A 16803-nucleotide genomic window follows, 5' to 3' on the forward strand; every position below is an offset into this window, starting at 1 on the left:
CGTCCCCACCGGGCGCTGAACACCTCTGTGCTAGGGGTACAGGGATGAGTGGGGCATTAACGGTCCCCCTCCCTGAGATGATTTTCCAGGGACGGGGAGGTTCCCAACAAACAAGGAAGCAGGTGACCCAGGTGCCTCGTGCAGGAGAGGAGAAATGATTGCAGCAAGAGAGCTGCATAGATGTGGAGGGACTGCGCACGTGCCCGAGGACAGAGTGGCTACAGGGTGTGAGAAATCAAGGGTGTGGGTAGAAATGCGAATACTGAACCTCCCCCACCCCACCCCCCGCACCCCAAACACACAGACGGACACAGGGCGAGGGGAGCCACTTGGAGAGAGGCAGAGCATACACCTTGGGCTGGAGGGTGTGTGGGGGAAACGAGTCCCTGAGCTGAGCAGCCTTGCTCTGACCTCAGAGAGCAGCTGAGCAGAGCCCCGCCTGTGGGCGAACGCTCCACCCTCTGCACCATCTCTCCCGCCTCCTTTGCTAAACACTCCACCTCCCCCTGCTCTCCTGCCCCTCCTTCTCCTCCTCGGGCATAAAAGCCAGAGTCTCGGAGCTGTGACCCAGTGCAGAAGGGAACGAGCTGGGGAGAGCTGCCGACTGCAGGCAGGTGAGAGCAGGTGGGAGGGGCTGGTCCTGGGAGGATGCGTGATGATCAGGAAAGGGAGGCAGTGGGAACAGGGCACCTGGAGGGGGGCAGGTAAAACGACGGGGGGTCTGGGAATAGGATGGGGGAGGGATGAGAACAGGCACGGCAGGACTCCGGCGGTGGGCTGAGAGTGACAGAGGAGGGGTGGGACAGTGCCTCTGAGGCTCCCAAGCTGGTGTCCCTCGGGTCCCTCGTGCCTGGAGGGGTCGGGGGGCGTGTTTTAAGTACCCAGGATCTCATTTCTTATTTATTAACTTTGGCATTGCCCCTCCCCCAGCTCTCTTGCTTTACTGCCATAAACATCTCCACCAAAACTTCAGAAAACTTGGGAGCATTTGTTTTAATTTTCTGTGATATATTTAAGGCAAAAATGCCGAGCGATGCCCCTTCCGTGAGTACTAGGGAATTCTGCACTTTACGTTAAAAGTCAGACACAGGAAGACAAATACTACGTGACGTCACCTGCATGTGTCTTCTAAAATAAAACCTCACGTGGAGTTCCCGTCGTGGCTTAACAAACCCGACTAGGATCCGAGAGGATGCGGGTTCGATCCCTGGCCTCGCTCCGTGGGTTAAGGATCCAGTGTTGCCGTGAGCTGTGGTGTAGGGCGCAGATGTGGCTCCATCCCGCGTTGCTGTGGCTCGGGGTGTGGAGTGGGGTGGGGGAGGCCAGCAGCTACAGCTCCAATTCCACCCCTAGCCTGAGAACCTCCATATGTTGCGAGTGGGGCCCTAAAAAGACAAAAACAAACAAATTAATTAATTAAATTAATAATTTATTAAATAAATAAATAATTTAATTAAATAAATTAAATTAAATTTAAAAACTTCCTAAACTCATAGAAAAGGGATGGGATTGATGGTTACCAGAGGCAGGGGTGGAGGGGTGGAGGAACTGGGAGAAGATGGTTGAAAGGTATGGATTTTTAGTTAATTTCATGATAAATAAGTCCTGAGGACGCCATGCACAGCATGGCAACAGGAGTTAACGGCATCCTATTGTATATTGAAAAGTTTCTCAGAGAGCGAATCCTCAAAATTCTCATCACGGGGGAAAAAAGAATTTTTTTGTAACTACGAGAGGGGATATGTGTTCACTAAACTAACTTTGGTAGTCATCCTTTCCCGATATATACATATGTCAGCCACGCAGGACTCTTAATTATATAGTGTTGCATGTCAATTATTTCTCCATAAAACAGGAAAGAAAAAAATGCTTTAGGAGGATAGACCTCATGTTAAAAAAAAAATAAGCAAAAATCTTAGGACGTTCCCATTGTGGCTTAGTGGAAATGAATCTGATTAGTATCCATGAGGATGCAGGTTCGATCCCTGGCCTTGCTCAGTGGGTTAAGGATCCGGCATTGCTGTGAGCTGTGGTGTAGGTTGCGGACGCGGCTCAGATCCCATGTTGCTGTGGCTGTGGTGTAGGCTGGCAGCTGTAGCTTCGATTCCACCCCTAGCCAGGGAACTTACATGTGTGGCAGGTGCAGCCCTAAAAAGCAACAAATAAACAAACAAATAAAAAACTTTAAAAAAAAAAAAAAACGCAGCCAAAAATGTAAAGGGAAATCTCGAAGCTGGTGGATGTGTTTGTCTATTGCCCCGGTGGTGGTTATGGCATCAGGGTGAACATATATGTCCAACCCCCCAAGGGGTATACTGAGGGGTCTATACTTTTTTGCAGATCAATTATACCCCAGGAGAACTACAAAATAAATAGGATCACTGTTCTCTCTTTGCAGCCTTCTTCAGCCTCAAGCACCCATCCCTCCAGCCCTCAGATGGCTCTGACTGTCCCTCTGATCGTTCTTGCAGTCCTGCTCAGCCTGATGGAGTCTCCAGCCTCTGCTCCGGTCCACAGGGTGAGACCTTCCTGGGCTCCTGCACACCTGGAACCTGCCTTGTCCCTGCCCTCCCAGGAAGAGGGTTCTCCTGCATCCCCATCACTGCCATCCTGTTCTGTCACTTTCCAGCTGCATGACTCCTGGCAATGTGCACTAGTCTCTCCATCTCTTCATGTTCACCTTTGGGAAGGTTGAGCAAGTTCATCTATCTGAATGACCTTCACCTGGTCGTCAGTTTGGCTGCCCAGGTTTGGAGGGCCAGCCGTTCTCCATGCTGGCTGGGGTGAACCAGTCCAGTTTCTTTGAGCTTTCTTTATTTCTAAATAACAAGAGGATAACAGTTGTACCCATTTGATGGGGACAGTCAGGGGATGTGACAAGGGCTAATGGGTGGGGGGTACTTTCTTGGCCCCCACACCGATGCCAAACCCTTGACATGCACTGGCCAGTTCTACCCAGCAAATTCTTTTTATTTTCTTTCTTTCTTTTTAGGATGGCACCTATGGCATACGGAGGTTCCCAGGCTGGGGGTCGAATCAGAGCTATAGATACTGGCTTACACCACAGCCACAGCAACGCAGGATCTTTGCAGAGTCTGCAACCTACACCACAGCTCACGGCAATGCCAGATCCTGGACACACTGAGTAAGGCCAGGGATCGAACCCGCGTCCTCATGGATACTGGTCGGATTCGTTTCCACTGAGCCACAACAGGACTCCCCCCGTGTTGTTTCTATCTTGTTACTTCCCATTTGACAGAATGGAGAACCGAAGCTTAACTGTTCAGTTCACGTGATTGATAAAGAGTTTGAAATCTGCCTGTGTCTGAATCCTAGCACCAGGTACTATATTAATTCAGGCAATTTGTCCAAACTTTTTGGGCCTTGGTTTCTTCTGTTAAATAAGTAATAGTTCCAGCCTGTCAGGGTTGTTGAGAGGATTAGGTAGGTAAGAACTTAGAACCAGAGCTGGGCTTCAAGGGCGTGGGATCCGCAGAGTCACACAGGACCCCACACCCGGAGGGGCCCAGGCCTGGGTAAAGGCTGTGCTGCCATCATTTTGAAATCTTAGGCATGTTCAATCAGGGACCCCATATTTCATTTTGCACTGGGTCCCCTAAATTAGGTTCCCCTTGGGACTGGCACTGGCAGAGTCAGTGCACAGTAAGTGTGAGCCGTTATAATTATCAAAGGAACTCAGCAACTTGCCTGCAGCCATGTAGTGATGCAGCCTGGGTTTGGTCCCCTGTGTGAGTGATTTGTGACAGTAGACTACGCACACAAAGGGCTTAAAGCAATGGTTGTTTTGGTTTCTTTCTTTCTTTTTTTTTTTTTGTCTTTTTAGGGCCACACCCACGTCATGTGGAGGTTCCCAGGCTAGGGGTCGAATTGGAGCTGTAGTTGCTGGCCTACACCACAGCCACAGCAACACAGGTCCAAGCCGGGTCTGCGACCTACACCACAGCTCACAGCAACACTAGATCCTTAACCCGGTGAGCAAGGCCAAGTATTGAACCTGCGTCCTCATGGATGCTAGGCATGTTCTTTTCCACTGAGCCACAGTGGGAACTCCAAAGCAGTGGGGCTTTTTAAAAAAGCTTTCTGCCTTTAGAGGTCTTCAGTTTCCTCACTGGTGACGTTCAGATTAAGCAAAGCTGCTTCACAGACCAGCAGTTAAGTGGCATGCGGACCACGTCATCTCAGACCTGGGGGATGACCGCTAGCCTTTCTGTCTCTCTGAGCCTTGGTCTTTCCTTCTCTGTCCAGGGGCGAGGAGGCTGGACCCTCAACAGTGCTGGTTACCTCCTGGGTCCCGGTAAGTGAGCCTGTTCCGAGCACTTCCACCCTGGCTCCTACCTGCTTGGAGCCTGTGGGCAGTGAGTTTGCGACCCTGCAAAGACCCTCGAGCACATTCGCTGACGTCCACAGGTTTCACCAGGGTTAGGCTGGTGGAGTGACTGGCGCATGGATCCAGCAGCCAGAGCGTTGGGTTGAAGTCCCACTCTGACCCCCCGCTGGATATTCAACCTTTACGTCTCCACGCCTCCATTGCCTCGTCTGTGGCAATGGGTGTAGCGATGTCCACCCCCACCCCCACCCCGCCCCGCACAAGGTTGTTATGAGGATTAGATGACTTAGAGCAATTCTGGCATGTTCCTCCATCCATCTCTCTCCGTTCACTGCGTACTTGTGTCCGTAGTAGGGCGCTCTTTCCCTGCAGTTAAGGTTACGTGCCAGGACCCCTGCAATGCTACGGTTCGGAAGAGCTGGAGGGACGTGGGAATTGGATCTAGACAGTGGTGGCCTCGAACCCCAGTTCTGCTACTTAGCAGTGGGGTAACCTTGAGCCAAGGGCTCTACTTCTCGGAGCCTTGGGGTCCTCTCTGGGACATCAGGATGGTCGGTGTGCACCCCGCCCCTCCGCATTTGTTGGAGGTGCGCCACCAGGCGGATAGCGCCCTGGGGCTCTGGGCTGCTGGTTCTGTGTGTTCTCACTGCCTTTAATGACCAACTGGTCTTGCTCCCTCTCCTCACCCCTGCCCCCCAGTACTCCATCCGCCCTCCAGGGCTGAAGGAGGCGGGAAGGGGAAGACAGCCCTCGGGATCCTGGACCTGTGGAAGGCCATTGGTGAGTGAATCAGGAGTCTGACGGCCCTGTCCCTCCGCCGCAACGCTCCCCTCCACCTGCCCCTCGCTGGTGTTGGAAACTGGTGGGTGTGGGTTCCCACCCTTGTTCTGCACGTCCCAGATGGCGGAGCTTGAGCAACTTACTTCACATGCCTCCATGGGTAACACAGTCTCCTGAAAACCACCGCACAACGCGTGCAGTGAAAGCAGGTATGTACAATTCCTAGAAGGGAGGCTGGCATCTGGTGCGAGCCTGGTGAGTCGCGGTGGTTCTCAACGTTAGCTCCTTGCACGGTCCCCCAGCCTCTTCCTCTTTGCTCATCCCTGATCCTGTCCTCTCATCTTCTCACCTGGCGGGGCTCTATCCCCCTTCCCTTCCTTGTACATCTCAGGGGAGAGAACCTCGGAGCCACACGGGGGGTGGGACACCTGGGTTGCCACACCCGGAAGGCAGCGTGTAACATGACCGGAATCTGCTCATCATCACCACCTACCGGGTGGGGCCATGAAGTGCATCTCAGGCAGGGTTTTTCAACCTTGGCACCAGCTGACATTTGGGGCTGGATGGTTCCCTGTGGTGGAGCCGTCTTGCGCGTTGTGGGGCGTTTAGCAGCATCCCTGACCTCCATCCCCTAGATGGCAGTAGTACCTCCAAGTCGTAACCACCAAAAATGTCCCCTGAAATTGCCAAATGGCCCCCGGGGCTGAAGAGGGGAGGGGACCTTCGCTAAAGACCTAGATGAGAGCCTCTGGGGACCCTCCGATGCCCAGGAAACAGGAGGTAAACCCGCACTGAACAGTACACAGTACTGAACGAATGGCCTGGAGGCATAACTATTTTTGTGTTTTTTTCCTAGATGGGCTCCCCTATCCCCAGTCTCAGTTGGCCTCCAAGAGGAGTCTGGGGAGACTTTCGCCAAACCAGACTCTGGAGGTAAGACCACGGGAAGTGTGGAAGCACGAGAGCGAGGTGAGAAGGGGCCAGAAGCGGCAGCAGAGCTCGCAGGGTCAGGACGGGTGGGGAGGAAGCTGGACTCACGCACGGGACCCCTTGCCTGTAACCACAGCTCCCACCCCTAACCCTATATCTTCAACGCCGAGGGCCCGTCCTGCCTTGACTGCCCACCTCAACACGGTTCCTTCACCTCAGACCCTGCCTCACAGCCAAGTCTAATTTCCCAGCCAGTCCCTGGCTTTTCCCTACAGAATGGCATTTTTCCAATACATGACTGCACACCCAAACCTAGATTCCCCCTCCCTGCCCCCGCCCCCAGTATCATCAAGCTCAGCTTTAGCTAAGTCTTTGACCTCAAACTCTCACTTTGACCTCATGGTTCCATCCAATTTGACCTCTCCCCTAAATGAGATCTTTGTTTCCAACCTGTAAAATGTGAACTTTGATCCCGTCAGCACTCACAACCAAAAGGGGGTTTCAGTATGGACTTAGTTTTCTTGGTGACCAAGTCCCTTGGCTCTAAGCTCTTTGCATGAGCTCTTGCTTCAATCTAGAGTATTCTGTGTCTAGCCCTGTGCATAGCTAGATCCTTCATGTTCCAGAAATCAGTTTAGGAGTTCCCTGGTGGTTCAATGGGTTAAGGACCCGGCATTGTCTCTGGTGTGGTTTGGGTTGTTGCTGTGGTGAAGGTTTGATCCCTGGTCTAGGATGTTGTGGGCACGGCCGAAAGAAAGAAAGAAAGAGAAAGAAAGAAAAATGAAGAAAATAAAAGAAATCAGTTTAGTTCTCACCTCCACCTTAGAGGCTTTCTCTGACCATTATATCTGGCATAAACGTACTTTTTCCCTATTTCTGTCATCTTGTTTTATTTTAAAAGTAACATTTGTTGGAGTTCCTGACGTGGTGCCGTGGAAACGAATCCGACCAGGAACTACGAGGTTTCAGGTTCGATCCCTGGCTTTGCTCAGTGGGTTAAGGATCCAGTGTTGCTGTGAGCTGTGGTGTAGGTTGCAGATGTGGCTCGGATCCCACATTGCTGTGGCTGTGGTGTAGGCCGGCAGCTATAGCTCCGATTCGACCCCTAGCCTGGGAACCTCCATATGGTACAAGTGCAGCCCTAAAAAGCAAAAAAAAAAAAAAAAAAAAAAAAAAAAAAAAAAAAAAAAAAAAAAACCCACAAAACACAAAACAAACCAAAATGCAAAAACCCCAAAAGTAACATTTATCACTGTATGATTCTTCCTCCTTCATGTATTTATCTACATATACTGTCTTCTCCCAACCAAATCTAAGGTCCACATGGGAAGAGAGCTCCTCTGTCTTGCTCACTGCCTAGCACAGTGGATGGTACAAGTGTGTGCTTGGTACATATTTGTTATGTGAGTTAAATTATCTAAATGCCGGCTTCCCTTGTCACCTTCCCACCCGACCACGATCAAAGTCAGCCATCAAGCTCCAGCTTTGCCCGCCTCTCTCTGGCTGGAATCCCACCTCCTTCAGTCCCCAACCCTACATAGGGAAATGCTTTGAAAAGCATTGTTGATGATCGACCAGCCCTGGACAGGGCACACCTTCTGAATTCGGTAATTCACCCTCCAACCTCGGTGAGACTCTGGCTCTTGAGAACCCCCGCCACCACCAGGTACCATCTTATAGCGGGACTGGAAAAGGGAATGAGGCAGGTAGCTGAATAGGAAAAGTGAAAGAAGAAAGGAACAAGGGAGGGAGAGAGGCCACGGCTGTGGGATCTGAGATGAACCGAAGACATTTTCCTGTCTAGTTCCACCTCCAGCCTCAAGAACCTGGTTTGAGTAACGGTGGAGAGCAGAACCATCCAAAACTCACCTCTTTCTCTCCTGCAGATCTAGGCAAGCTCTGCAAGAACGTTCCAAAGGAGAAAGATGCCTTGTCGTCATATATGCCTCCAAACTTCCGCTCCAAACTTCCCCCCCGTCCCCAGATCCTCCTGAAACCCTAGGTAGACACCCTCTACTGAGACTGGGAGCCTGAAAGTAAATCCCCAAATCCCAGGTAGAAAATGGGGAGCATTTGAAGAATTATTCTCAAAAGTCCCCGGACTGTGCCAGGTTTCACTGATCCCCCCCCCCCCCCTCCTTGGACTAAGTGTAAAGCGATGTAAACCAACTCAAGAATAATTCTGAAACCATTCAGGAGATCCGGAGAGGAATCGGGAAATACTCCTGCAGTGCATTTAAAGTAACTGGGTCCTATGCAACATGAGCCATTGGATCATACAATATTGATATCCCTTCTAACACGGAGGTTCTAGGGTGTCTCAGCTGGAAAAGATTCTTCAGAGTAGCATGCTTGCCTTACCCCATCCTTCTCACCCCACCCCGAGCCTCCTCCAGCAGAAAGGACGAGAGGCCATCTGGAGCAGAGCAGAGAGAATAAATATTCCCTTTCAAAGAATCACTCTTCTGTTACTTCGTTTGGGAATTTGTTGGGAATAGCAAAATCAAGGATGAAAGGACCAGATGTGGGGCCGGGTGGTGTTGAATTATCTCTGGAGAGCCTCTGCATTTAATTCCAGTTTCCGGCCGCTGTCCAGACCTGTCCGCACTTAGTCTCGTCATTAGCTCATTCATTATGAAACTTCTACATCTTTTGAAGCTGTGTTTTAGCGTCACGTGAGTTTATAGGTTTTGTGCGTTTTATCGTTGTGTAATGCCTTCTTTAATGCCCCTTCGTCTCTCTTGCCTTCGATTCTCTCCAGCCTGATATTAGTAACGCCCATGCCAGATATTTACCACTGAAATGAAGAGAGTCTCGTCAGTCGGCTCTACTTCAGTTTTGAAAAGTGGCAAGTCAGAATTCCCTCATGGTGAAGTGGGTTAAAGAACCGGCGGTACCACCGCAGTGGGTCAGTTATGTGCCCTGAGTTCGATCCCTGGACCAGGAGCTTCCGCATACCTCAGGTACAGCCCCCCGGAATTGACAAGTCCTAACGAGGAGAGGACTAGCGCGCCTGTGCTCAGAAGAGTTGGGTGAGGGGAACACAGAGGAAGGGAGAGGGTGGTGGACTCATAGCTTGTCATGGTCTCTCCTCCGGCCAGTTCTCCAAACTGGTCTCCTGAAAACATTTGATGAAAAATTTAAAAATTATTGGAGTTCCTGTCCTGGTGCAGCAGAAACGAATCCGACTAGGAACCATGAAGTTGCGGGTTCGATCCCTGGCCTCGCTCAGTGGGTTAAGGATCCACTGTTGCCGTGAGCTGGGGTGTAGGTTGGATCTGGTGTTACTGTGGCTGTGGCATCGGCTGGCAACTACAGCTCCGATTCGACCCCTAGCCTGGGAGCCTCCATATGCCGAGGGCGCAGCCCTAGAAAAGGCAAAAAAAAAAAAAAAAAAAAAAAAAGGCAAAAAAAATTGCAAATTATGGTAAAACACGTGGAACTCAGAATTCATCATCTCATCCCCGTTTAAGTGCGCCGCTCATTGACGGGAGGACATTCACTGTGTGGCGCAGGTGTCACCACCGTCCGGGGCCAGAATTCATTCTGTCTTGCAAAACTGAACCTGTCTCCACTCAGTAGGAACTTCCCAAGGCCCCCTCCCCCCCAGCCCTCCATAACCACCTTCCTGCTTTCCGTCTGGAGTCGCCGTATTTGTTCTTTGGTGATTGGCTGGTGTCACTTAGGGCTGAAGTCCTCAAGGTGCATCTGTTTGGCCGTCTCTGATGGGATTGTCTTCCTTTTATGGCTGGATAATAGGCTATCACCCTGGGAAGCTTCAAAAAGATCCTTGCCTGAGCTCCTCCCTAGAAGAAATAAATCAGACCCTCTAAGGGTGGGGCGAAGGCGTGGCTGCCGCCTGTTTGTCCTCTATGCTCCTGGAGATCTGCTGGAGTTGGGAGCCTCAGATTTGGAGAGAGCCTCTTTCAATGCTGGTCCCCGTGGTGCTGGCGGGGGGGCGGGGGGGGGGCGTGGGCAGGGGGGAGAGGGAGGCTTAAATGTGAGGCCGTGGGAAGGAAGGATTGTACGAAAGGGAGTGTTAACTGCGAATTAATCTCTACGCCTGTCCTTACCAGCACTGGGACTAGAACAGAGTATCCTCAGATCCACAGCTTTGACAGGTTTCTCAGCTACGACCAAGACCCCATTCCAGGGCTTCCCACCCTGGGCGCCAGTGACACTTAGGATGGCATCCCGCTCTGGTGGGGGACTGTCCTGTGCATTGGAGGATGTTAAGCAGCAGCCCCCATCACCACATTTCCACTGGCAGAGCACCCTCTCCCCAGCTGTCACATCCAAAACCATCTCCAAACATTACCGAATGTCCACTTGGGGAAATATCACCCTGGCCTGAGGATTCCTGCCCTAAAGGATAGTAATTTGCGGCGTGGGAGTTCCTGTCATGGCTCAGTGGTTAACGAATTGACTAGGAACCATGAGGTTGTGGGTTCAATCCCTGGCCTCGCTCAGTGGGTTGAGGATCCAGCATTGCTGTGGCTGTGGTGTAGGCTGGCAGCTGTAGCTCTAATTCCACCCCTAGCCTGGGAACCTCCATATGCCACAGGTGCAGCCCTAAAAAGCAAAAAAAAAAAAAAAAAAAAAAAATCAAAAACAAACAAAAAAAACCCCCAAAAACTTGGTGGGACGCAAAAAGTCAGAAAGGTGGAAGAAAATTTTGGGGAACTCTTCAAGAACCAAGAAGGGATAAAGAATCTAGAGTCAAGACAAGATATTAGGATTCCCCAAAAGAGAGGAAAATAAAAATGAAAAAATGGAGAGAGGAACAATTGGAAGAAATAATGGAGATACATTTAATCTTTAATACTGAGATTAAAGATGAAAGACCTGTCAGATCAGTAGGGTTCTTAAGACTGAAGAAGAAAAAATTACACCTGGATTAAAAAGATGTGGTATATATACACAATGGAATACTACTCAGCCCTAAAAAAGAACAAAGTAATGCCATTTGCAGCAACATGGATGGATCTAGAGACTTTCATACTAAGCGAAGTAAGTCAGAAAGAGAAAGACAAATATCATATGATATCACTTATTTGTGGAATCTAAAATATGGAACAGATGATCCTATCCAAAGATAACAAACAAACAAACAAAAAACAGAAATAGATCATGGCCTAGGAGAGCAGACTTGATGTTCACAGCGGGGAAAGGGAAGGGAGTGGGATGGATGGGCATTTGGGGGGTTTTTTGGATGCAAACTCATATCTGGAACGGATGGGCAATGGGGCCCTACTTTACAGCACAGGGAGCTGTGTGTGATTGGGTGACTTTGTTGTACAAGAGAACTTGATGAAACATTGTAAATCAACTATACGTTAATAATAATAATAAAAACTATACTTGGTCACGAAAGAGCAAATTTCAAAAATACCCAAAACAAAGAGAAAAACATTTTTAATCTTCCATACACATCGTTTCCCCAGAAATGATGTGAGGCTTTCCAGCAGCAATGCTGGATAAAGGAGGTAAATGAAGCACTACTTCTCAAGTGACAAAGAAAAATAATGTAAATATAATTTTTTGTCCAGCCACATATTCATTCCAATGAAGTGTGTATAAATTCTTGGTTATACAAGGTACTTTATAGCCACATTTTAAAAAGCTGATGATGAGTTCCCCTGTGGCACAGCAGATTAAAGACCCAGCACTGTCACTGCCGAGTCTGGGGTCACTGCTGTGGCATGGGTTTGATTCCTGGTGAGGGAAATTCTGCATGTGTGGGAGCAGCCAAAAAGAAAAGCTGATGGAACATCTTCATAAATAAAAATGCTGTTACGTTTCAAGAATAAATACTTTCAACCCAAATAGCCCTCTGCTTGACTATCTATTATGGAACAGTAAACTTTCAGGGTTTTCAAAATTGGCGTCTAAAACTTTCAAGGGAGGTGGCTCCCAGGTTGTACCATTTGCTCTTTCCTAGCTAACCCTAGCTATGACGGTTCTTTAATGTACTTTAAAAAGCAAATATATATTACTAAGGAAAAAAGTCATTTATAATTTCCGTGTCATAATTGTTAGGGTGTTCTAGAGCCATTTGCATACAATTTAATGTAATTTCATTCCATTCTACTGTTTACACAACAGTTACTTGAAGATGACTGCAAAGGTAAAAGGAAAAGAAGAAAAAGAAAATCTTGGAGTTCCCGTCGTGGCGCAGTTGTTAACGAATCCGACTAGGAACCATGAGGTTGCGGGTTCGGTCCCTGCCCTTGCTCAGTGGGTTAACGATCCGGCGTTGCCGTGAGCTGTGGTGTAGGTCGCAGATGTGGCTCGGATCCCGCGTTGCTGTGGCTCTGTGGCTCTGGCGTAGGCCGGTGGCTACAGCTCCGATTAGACCCCTGGCCTGGGAACCTCCATATGCCGCGGGAGCGGCCCAAGAAATAGCAACAACAGCAACAACAACAACGAAAGACAAAAAAGACAAAAAAAAAAAAAAAAAAAAAAAAAAGAAAATCTTAAATAGCCTAGGACTTTGGATATGTCATCTATCTCTGTCTGTCAGTCTATGTATGTATGTACATATCTTTCTATTCTGTCGATAATTATCTATCTGCCTATATATTACTTATCTATCTTATATGTATGCATGTATCTGTCTACCTATCATCTACCTGCCGATGTATTATCTATGTATGTACCTACCATGTATATATTATATATGAATGTGTCTATGTGTACACATATCTATCCAGTCTATATAACTAGATGTCATTACATATCTATTTATTTATCTATCATGTATTATGTATGTAGCTATGTATGAATGTATCACTTATGTATCATCTGTCTGTATGCCTATGTATCTATGTATTCTACCTGTCTCTCTCTCTCATCTATTCGCCCATATACTATCTATGTATGTATGTAGTCTAGCATCCGTCTATCCACCTATGTATTATGCATGCATGCATGTTTCTTTATGATCTATCTTATTATATATGTATCTATCTGTTCTATTTTTCTATCTATCACCTATCTTATGTATATATCTATCCTATTATTTTTTCTTTTTCTTTTTTTTTTTTTTTGCTTTTTAGGGCTGCACCCACGGCATACGGAAGTTCCCAGGCTAGGGGTTGAATCGGAGTTGTAGCCGCCAGCCTACACCACAGCCACAGCAATGCGGGATCCGAGCCGTGTCTGCAACCTACGCCATAGCCCACTGGCAACATCGGATCGTTAACCCACTGAGCAAGGCCAGGGATCAAACCTGCAGCCTCACAGTTCCTGGTCAGATTGTTTCTGCTGTGCCGCAATGGGAACTCCGTATCCTATTTTTCTATCTATCTTCCATCTATCTTATGTATGTGTCTATCCTATTTTTCTATCCATCTGTTCACCTACCTACTTATCTATCATCATCTATCAACCAATATATTATGTATGAATGTATCTATCATCTGTCTGTATATCCACATATCAATCTATGTGCTTTATCTATTATCTATCATGTAACTACGTATTGTGTATGTATGTATGTGTCTATAGCATGTATGTATGTATGTCATCTATGTATCTGTCAGTCATGTTTGTGTGTATCCACCATCTGTCATCAACCAGTCTATGTACCTACATGTCTGTCTGTCATCTCTCCGTCTGTCACTATCACCCATCTATGTATCTGTCGTGTGTGTCTCTATCTATCATCTATCCATCAGTCGATCTGTATGCCTATCATCTATCTTTTCTGTACTTATGCCTGCATGTACGTGTGTATCTATCTATCCTTATTGCCATCAGCATATCTATTGTGTGTTTATTTAATCTGTTTGTCTATATTCACATATTGAGTATCTACCATGTAAATGTACTAGATCTCAAGCATCACCCCAAATGCTGATGCAGTAAATAAGACAAAGCATCAGATCTTGGGGAGCTTGCCGTGTATACTGGGTAAACTAACAATGAGAAACACGCAGAGACTTGAATAATACGTATGTTGGTGGAAAGTAAAAGGAGTAGAAATAAATCTGGCTTGAAGGTTCCCAACCAAACCAACTGTGCCCCCACAGGGGACAGTTTGGTGGCATCTGAAAGCCTTTTTTGTTGTCACACTGAGGGGGGCACCTGGCATCCAGCGGCCGGAGGAAGGGGTTGCTGTTCAACATCCCACAATGCACAGGACCATCCCCACAACTTTCTTTTCTTTTTTTAGGACCACAGGTGTAGCATGTGGAGGTTCCCAGGCTAGGGGTCAAATCAGAGCTACAGCTGCCAGCCCACACCACAGCCACAGCAATGCCAGATCCAAGCTGCACCTGCAGCCTACACCACAACTCATGGAAATGCTGGATCCTAAACCCACTGAGCAAGGCCAGGGATGGAACCTGCATCCTCATGGTCACTAGTCAAGTTTGTTTCCGCTGTGCCACAACAGGAACCCCTCCTCTGGCCCATAATACGAGGATGAGAAACTGCTATCGAGGAGCTTGATGGAGGGGGATGTTGGTAGGTACAGTATAACCAGGGCATGGGTCCCCAAAGGACTAGTAATTGTGGGGAGGTGTGAATCAGGTCTGAGGGCCGTCCACACCTACATCAGAGAGAGAGAGAGAGAGAGAGAGAGAGAGAGAGAGAGAGAGAGAGAGAAGCCTGACGGTCCATGAGGGCAAGAGGAAGGTTTGGATTTGCATCCAGGCATTCTGCAAACCCAGAGGGATCAACAGGCCGTTGATCTCCTAAAGCACAGCCTGGGGGGCCGAGCGGAGTACCGCCTCCAGAGGGTCAGGGGGCATCACAGAAACTTTTTTCAATGCTGTCATAATGCTTCTGGAGAGATTTGAGGACAGTGATGGGTGACAGTGGGTCTTGTGCTTGCTGAGTGTCAGACTCTGAATCTATTTTGATGGTGAGGTCATTAGGAATTTGACCACTCACAGGACCTGGGGTGGAGAGCCAAAGATGACACCAAGTTTATGGAATCCAAGAACCACAATTTGGAGTTGTTTGACCGATGGAGAAAAGGCTTGGGAAGACACGTTTGTTGGAGGAAGGCAAAGAGTATTGTTATGGCTGCGCTAAGTTTGCAGGGTCTGTGAGACACACAGGTGGAGCTCTGAGAAAGCACGTGAGCATCTGGACATGGACTGGAGAAGAACTTTCAGGGTAGAGCTGTTACAGTGCTCATCATGGGTGTATAAAACTATATAAATCTGTATGAATAAATAGTAAATTCGCAAGAGATAGTGTTGACTCGATGTGGAGAAATTAGAACGCTGTGCACTGTTGGTGGGAACGTAAAATGATGCAGACTCTGGAGAAAACAGTATGGGGTTCTTCCAAAAGTGAGAAACAGAACTGCCCTGCAATCTAGCATTTCCACTTTGGGGGATTTAAATCAAGATCCCAGAGATGTCTGCACCCCCATGTTCATGGAAGCATTATTATTATTATTATCACTATTATTCTTTTGCTTTTTAGGGCTGTACCCGCGGCATATGGAGGTTCCCAGGCTAGGGGTTGAATTGGAGCTGCAGCCACCGGCCTACATCACAGCCACAGCCATGTGGGATCTGAGCTGAGTCTGCAACCTACCCCACAGCTCATGGTAATGCCAGATCCCCAACCCCCTGAGCGAGGCCAGGGATCGAATCCCCATCCCCATGGATCCTAGTCCACGAAGGGAACTCTGAATGTAGTTCCTTAACCTCAGAGCCACGAAGGGAACTCTGAATGAAGCATTATTTATGACAGCAAAGGGGTGGAAACCATTCAAATTTCACTGACAGCTGAGTGGGAAAGCATACATTTTCTCTGAAAAAATGAAAAGTAATTATTGATACATGAGGAATATTGGTGATGTATGAAACTTCTGTTTTTGCTATTTTTGGATATGTTTTAATTTATATGTTAAGGAGTTTGCTAGAGCTAGACTACATCACTGACTTTATGTCAACTCAGGAACTCTTCACACTTCTTGATTTTTCAAGATGTTGCTTCCTAAGGCAGTTAGGAAAAGTAAGAACTGCTAAACTGACATGGCATTCTCCTTTTTTTTCTACTGGGCTACAACCTCTGGTTTTCTAAATGGCTAATCAGATATGTTCGCCTCACACTTTGCCTGATCAGCTGATTTTAGGTAAAGTCTTCATTATTTATTTACGCATTTTTTTATTTTGCCCGCACCTACGGCATGTGGAACTTTCTAGGCCAGGAAATGAACCTGAGCCACAGCAGCAACCCAAGCCACAGCAGTGAAAACACTGAATTTTAACCCACTGAGACAACAGGGAACGCACCCAAGCTCATTTTTAAATTGAATTGTCTTTTACATCTTTTTTCTAATTTTTTAGGCTGAAGCTGTGGCATATGGAAGTTTCCCCAGGGCTAGGGGTTGAATTGAATGGGAGCTGCAGCCACAGCAACACCGGATCCAAGCTGCTTCTGCAACCTACAGTGCAGCTTGCAGCAATGCAGGATCTTTAACTCACTGAGCAAGGCCAGGGATTGAACCCACGTCCTCAAGGACACTCTGTCATGTTCTTACCTCAGTAAGAGCCACAATAGGAACACCTAAAATCTTTTTTTTTTTTTGGTCTCTTTTTGTTTTTTTCTAGTACCACACCCGTGGCATATGGAGGTTCCCAGGCTAGGTGTCATCGGAGCTGTAACCGCTGGCCTACACCAGAGCTACAGCAATGCCAGATCCGAGCCACGTCTGCAACCTACACCACAGCTCACAGCAACGCCAGATCCTTAACCCACTGAGCAAGGCCAGGGATCGA

At 48.0% G+C, this 16803-nt stretch overlaps 1 protein-coding gene across 3 annotated transcripts; it reads left to right on the plus strand.

The window, feature by feature from the left end:
- Positions 1–532: 532 nt before the first annotated feature.
- GALP (galanin like peptide) lies at positions 533–8515 on the plus strand. 3 transcript variants are annotated; one of them, NM_001434955.1, is given in 8 exon segments: positions 533–614; positions 2399–2518; positions 4267–4315; positions 5048–5128; positions 5985–6032; positions 6035–6097; positions 6960–7027; positions 7945–8515. In NM_001434955.1, coding segments are annotated over 7 exon segments (396 nt in total). In that variant the 5' UTR covers positions 533–614; positions 2399–2437; the 3' UTR covers positions 7951–8515.
- Positions 8516–16803: the final 8288 nt, after the last annotated feature.

Source organism: Sus scrofa, chromosome 6 (genome assembly GCF_054392235.1).
Source record: "Sus scrofa isolate SSC_HxYL_T2T_F1_AM1 chromosome 6, Sscrofa_HxYL_maternal_Yorkshire_Landrace_v2.0, whole genome shotgun sequence".
Classification (NCBI taxonomy): Eukaryota; Metazoa; Chordata; class Mammalia; order Artiodactyla; family Suidae; genus Sus; species Sus scrofa.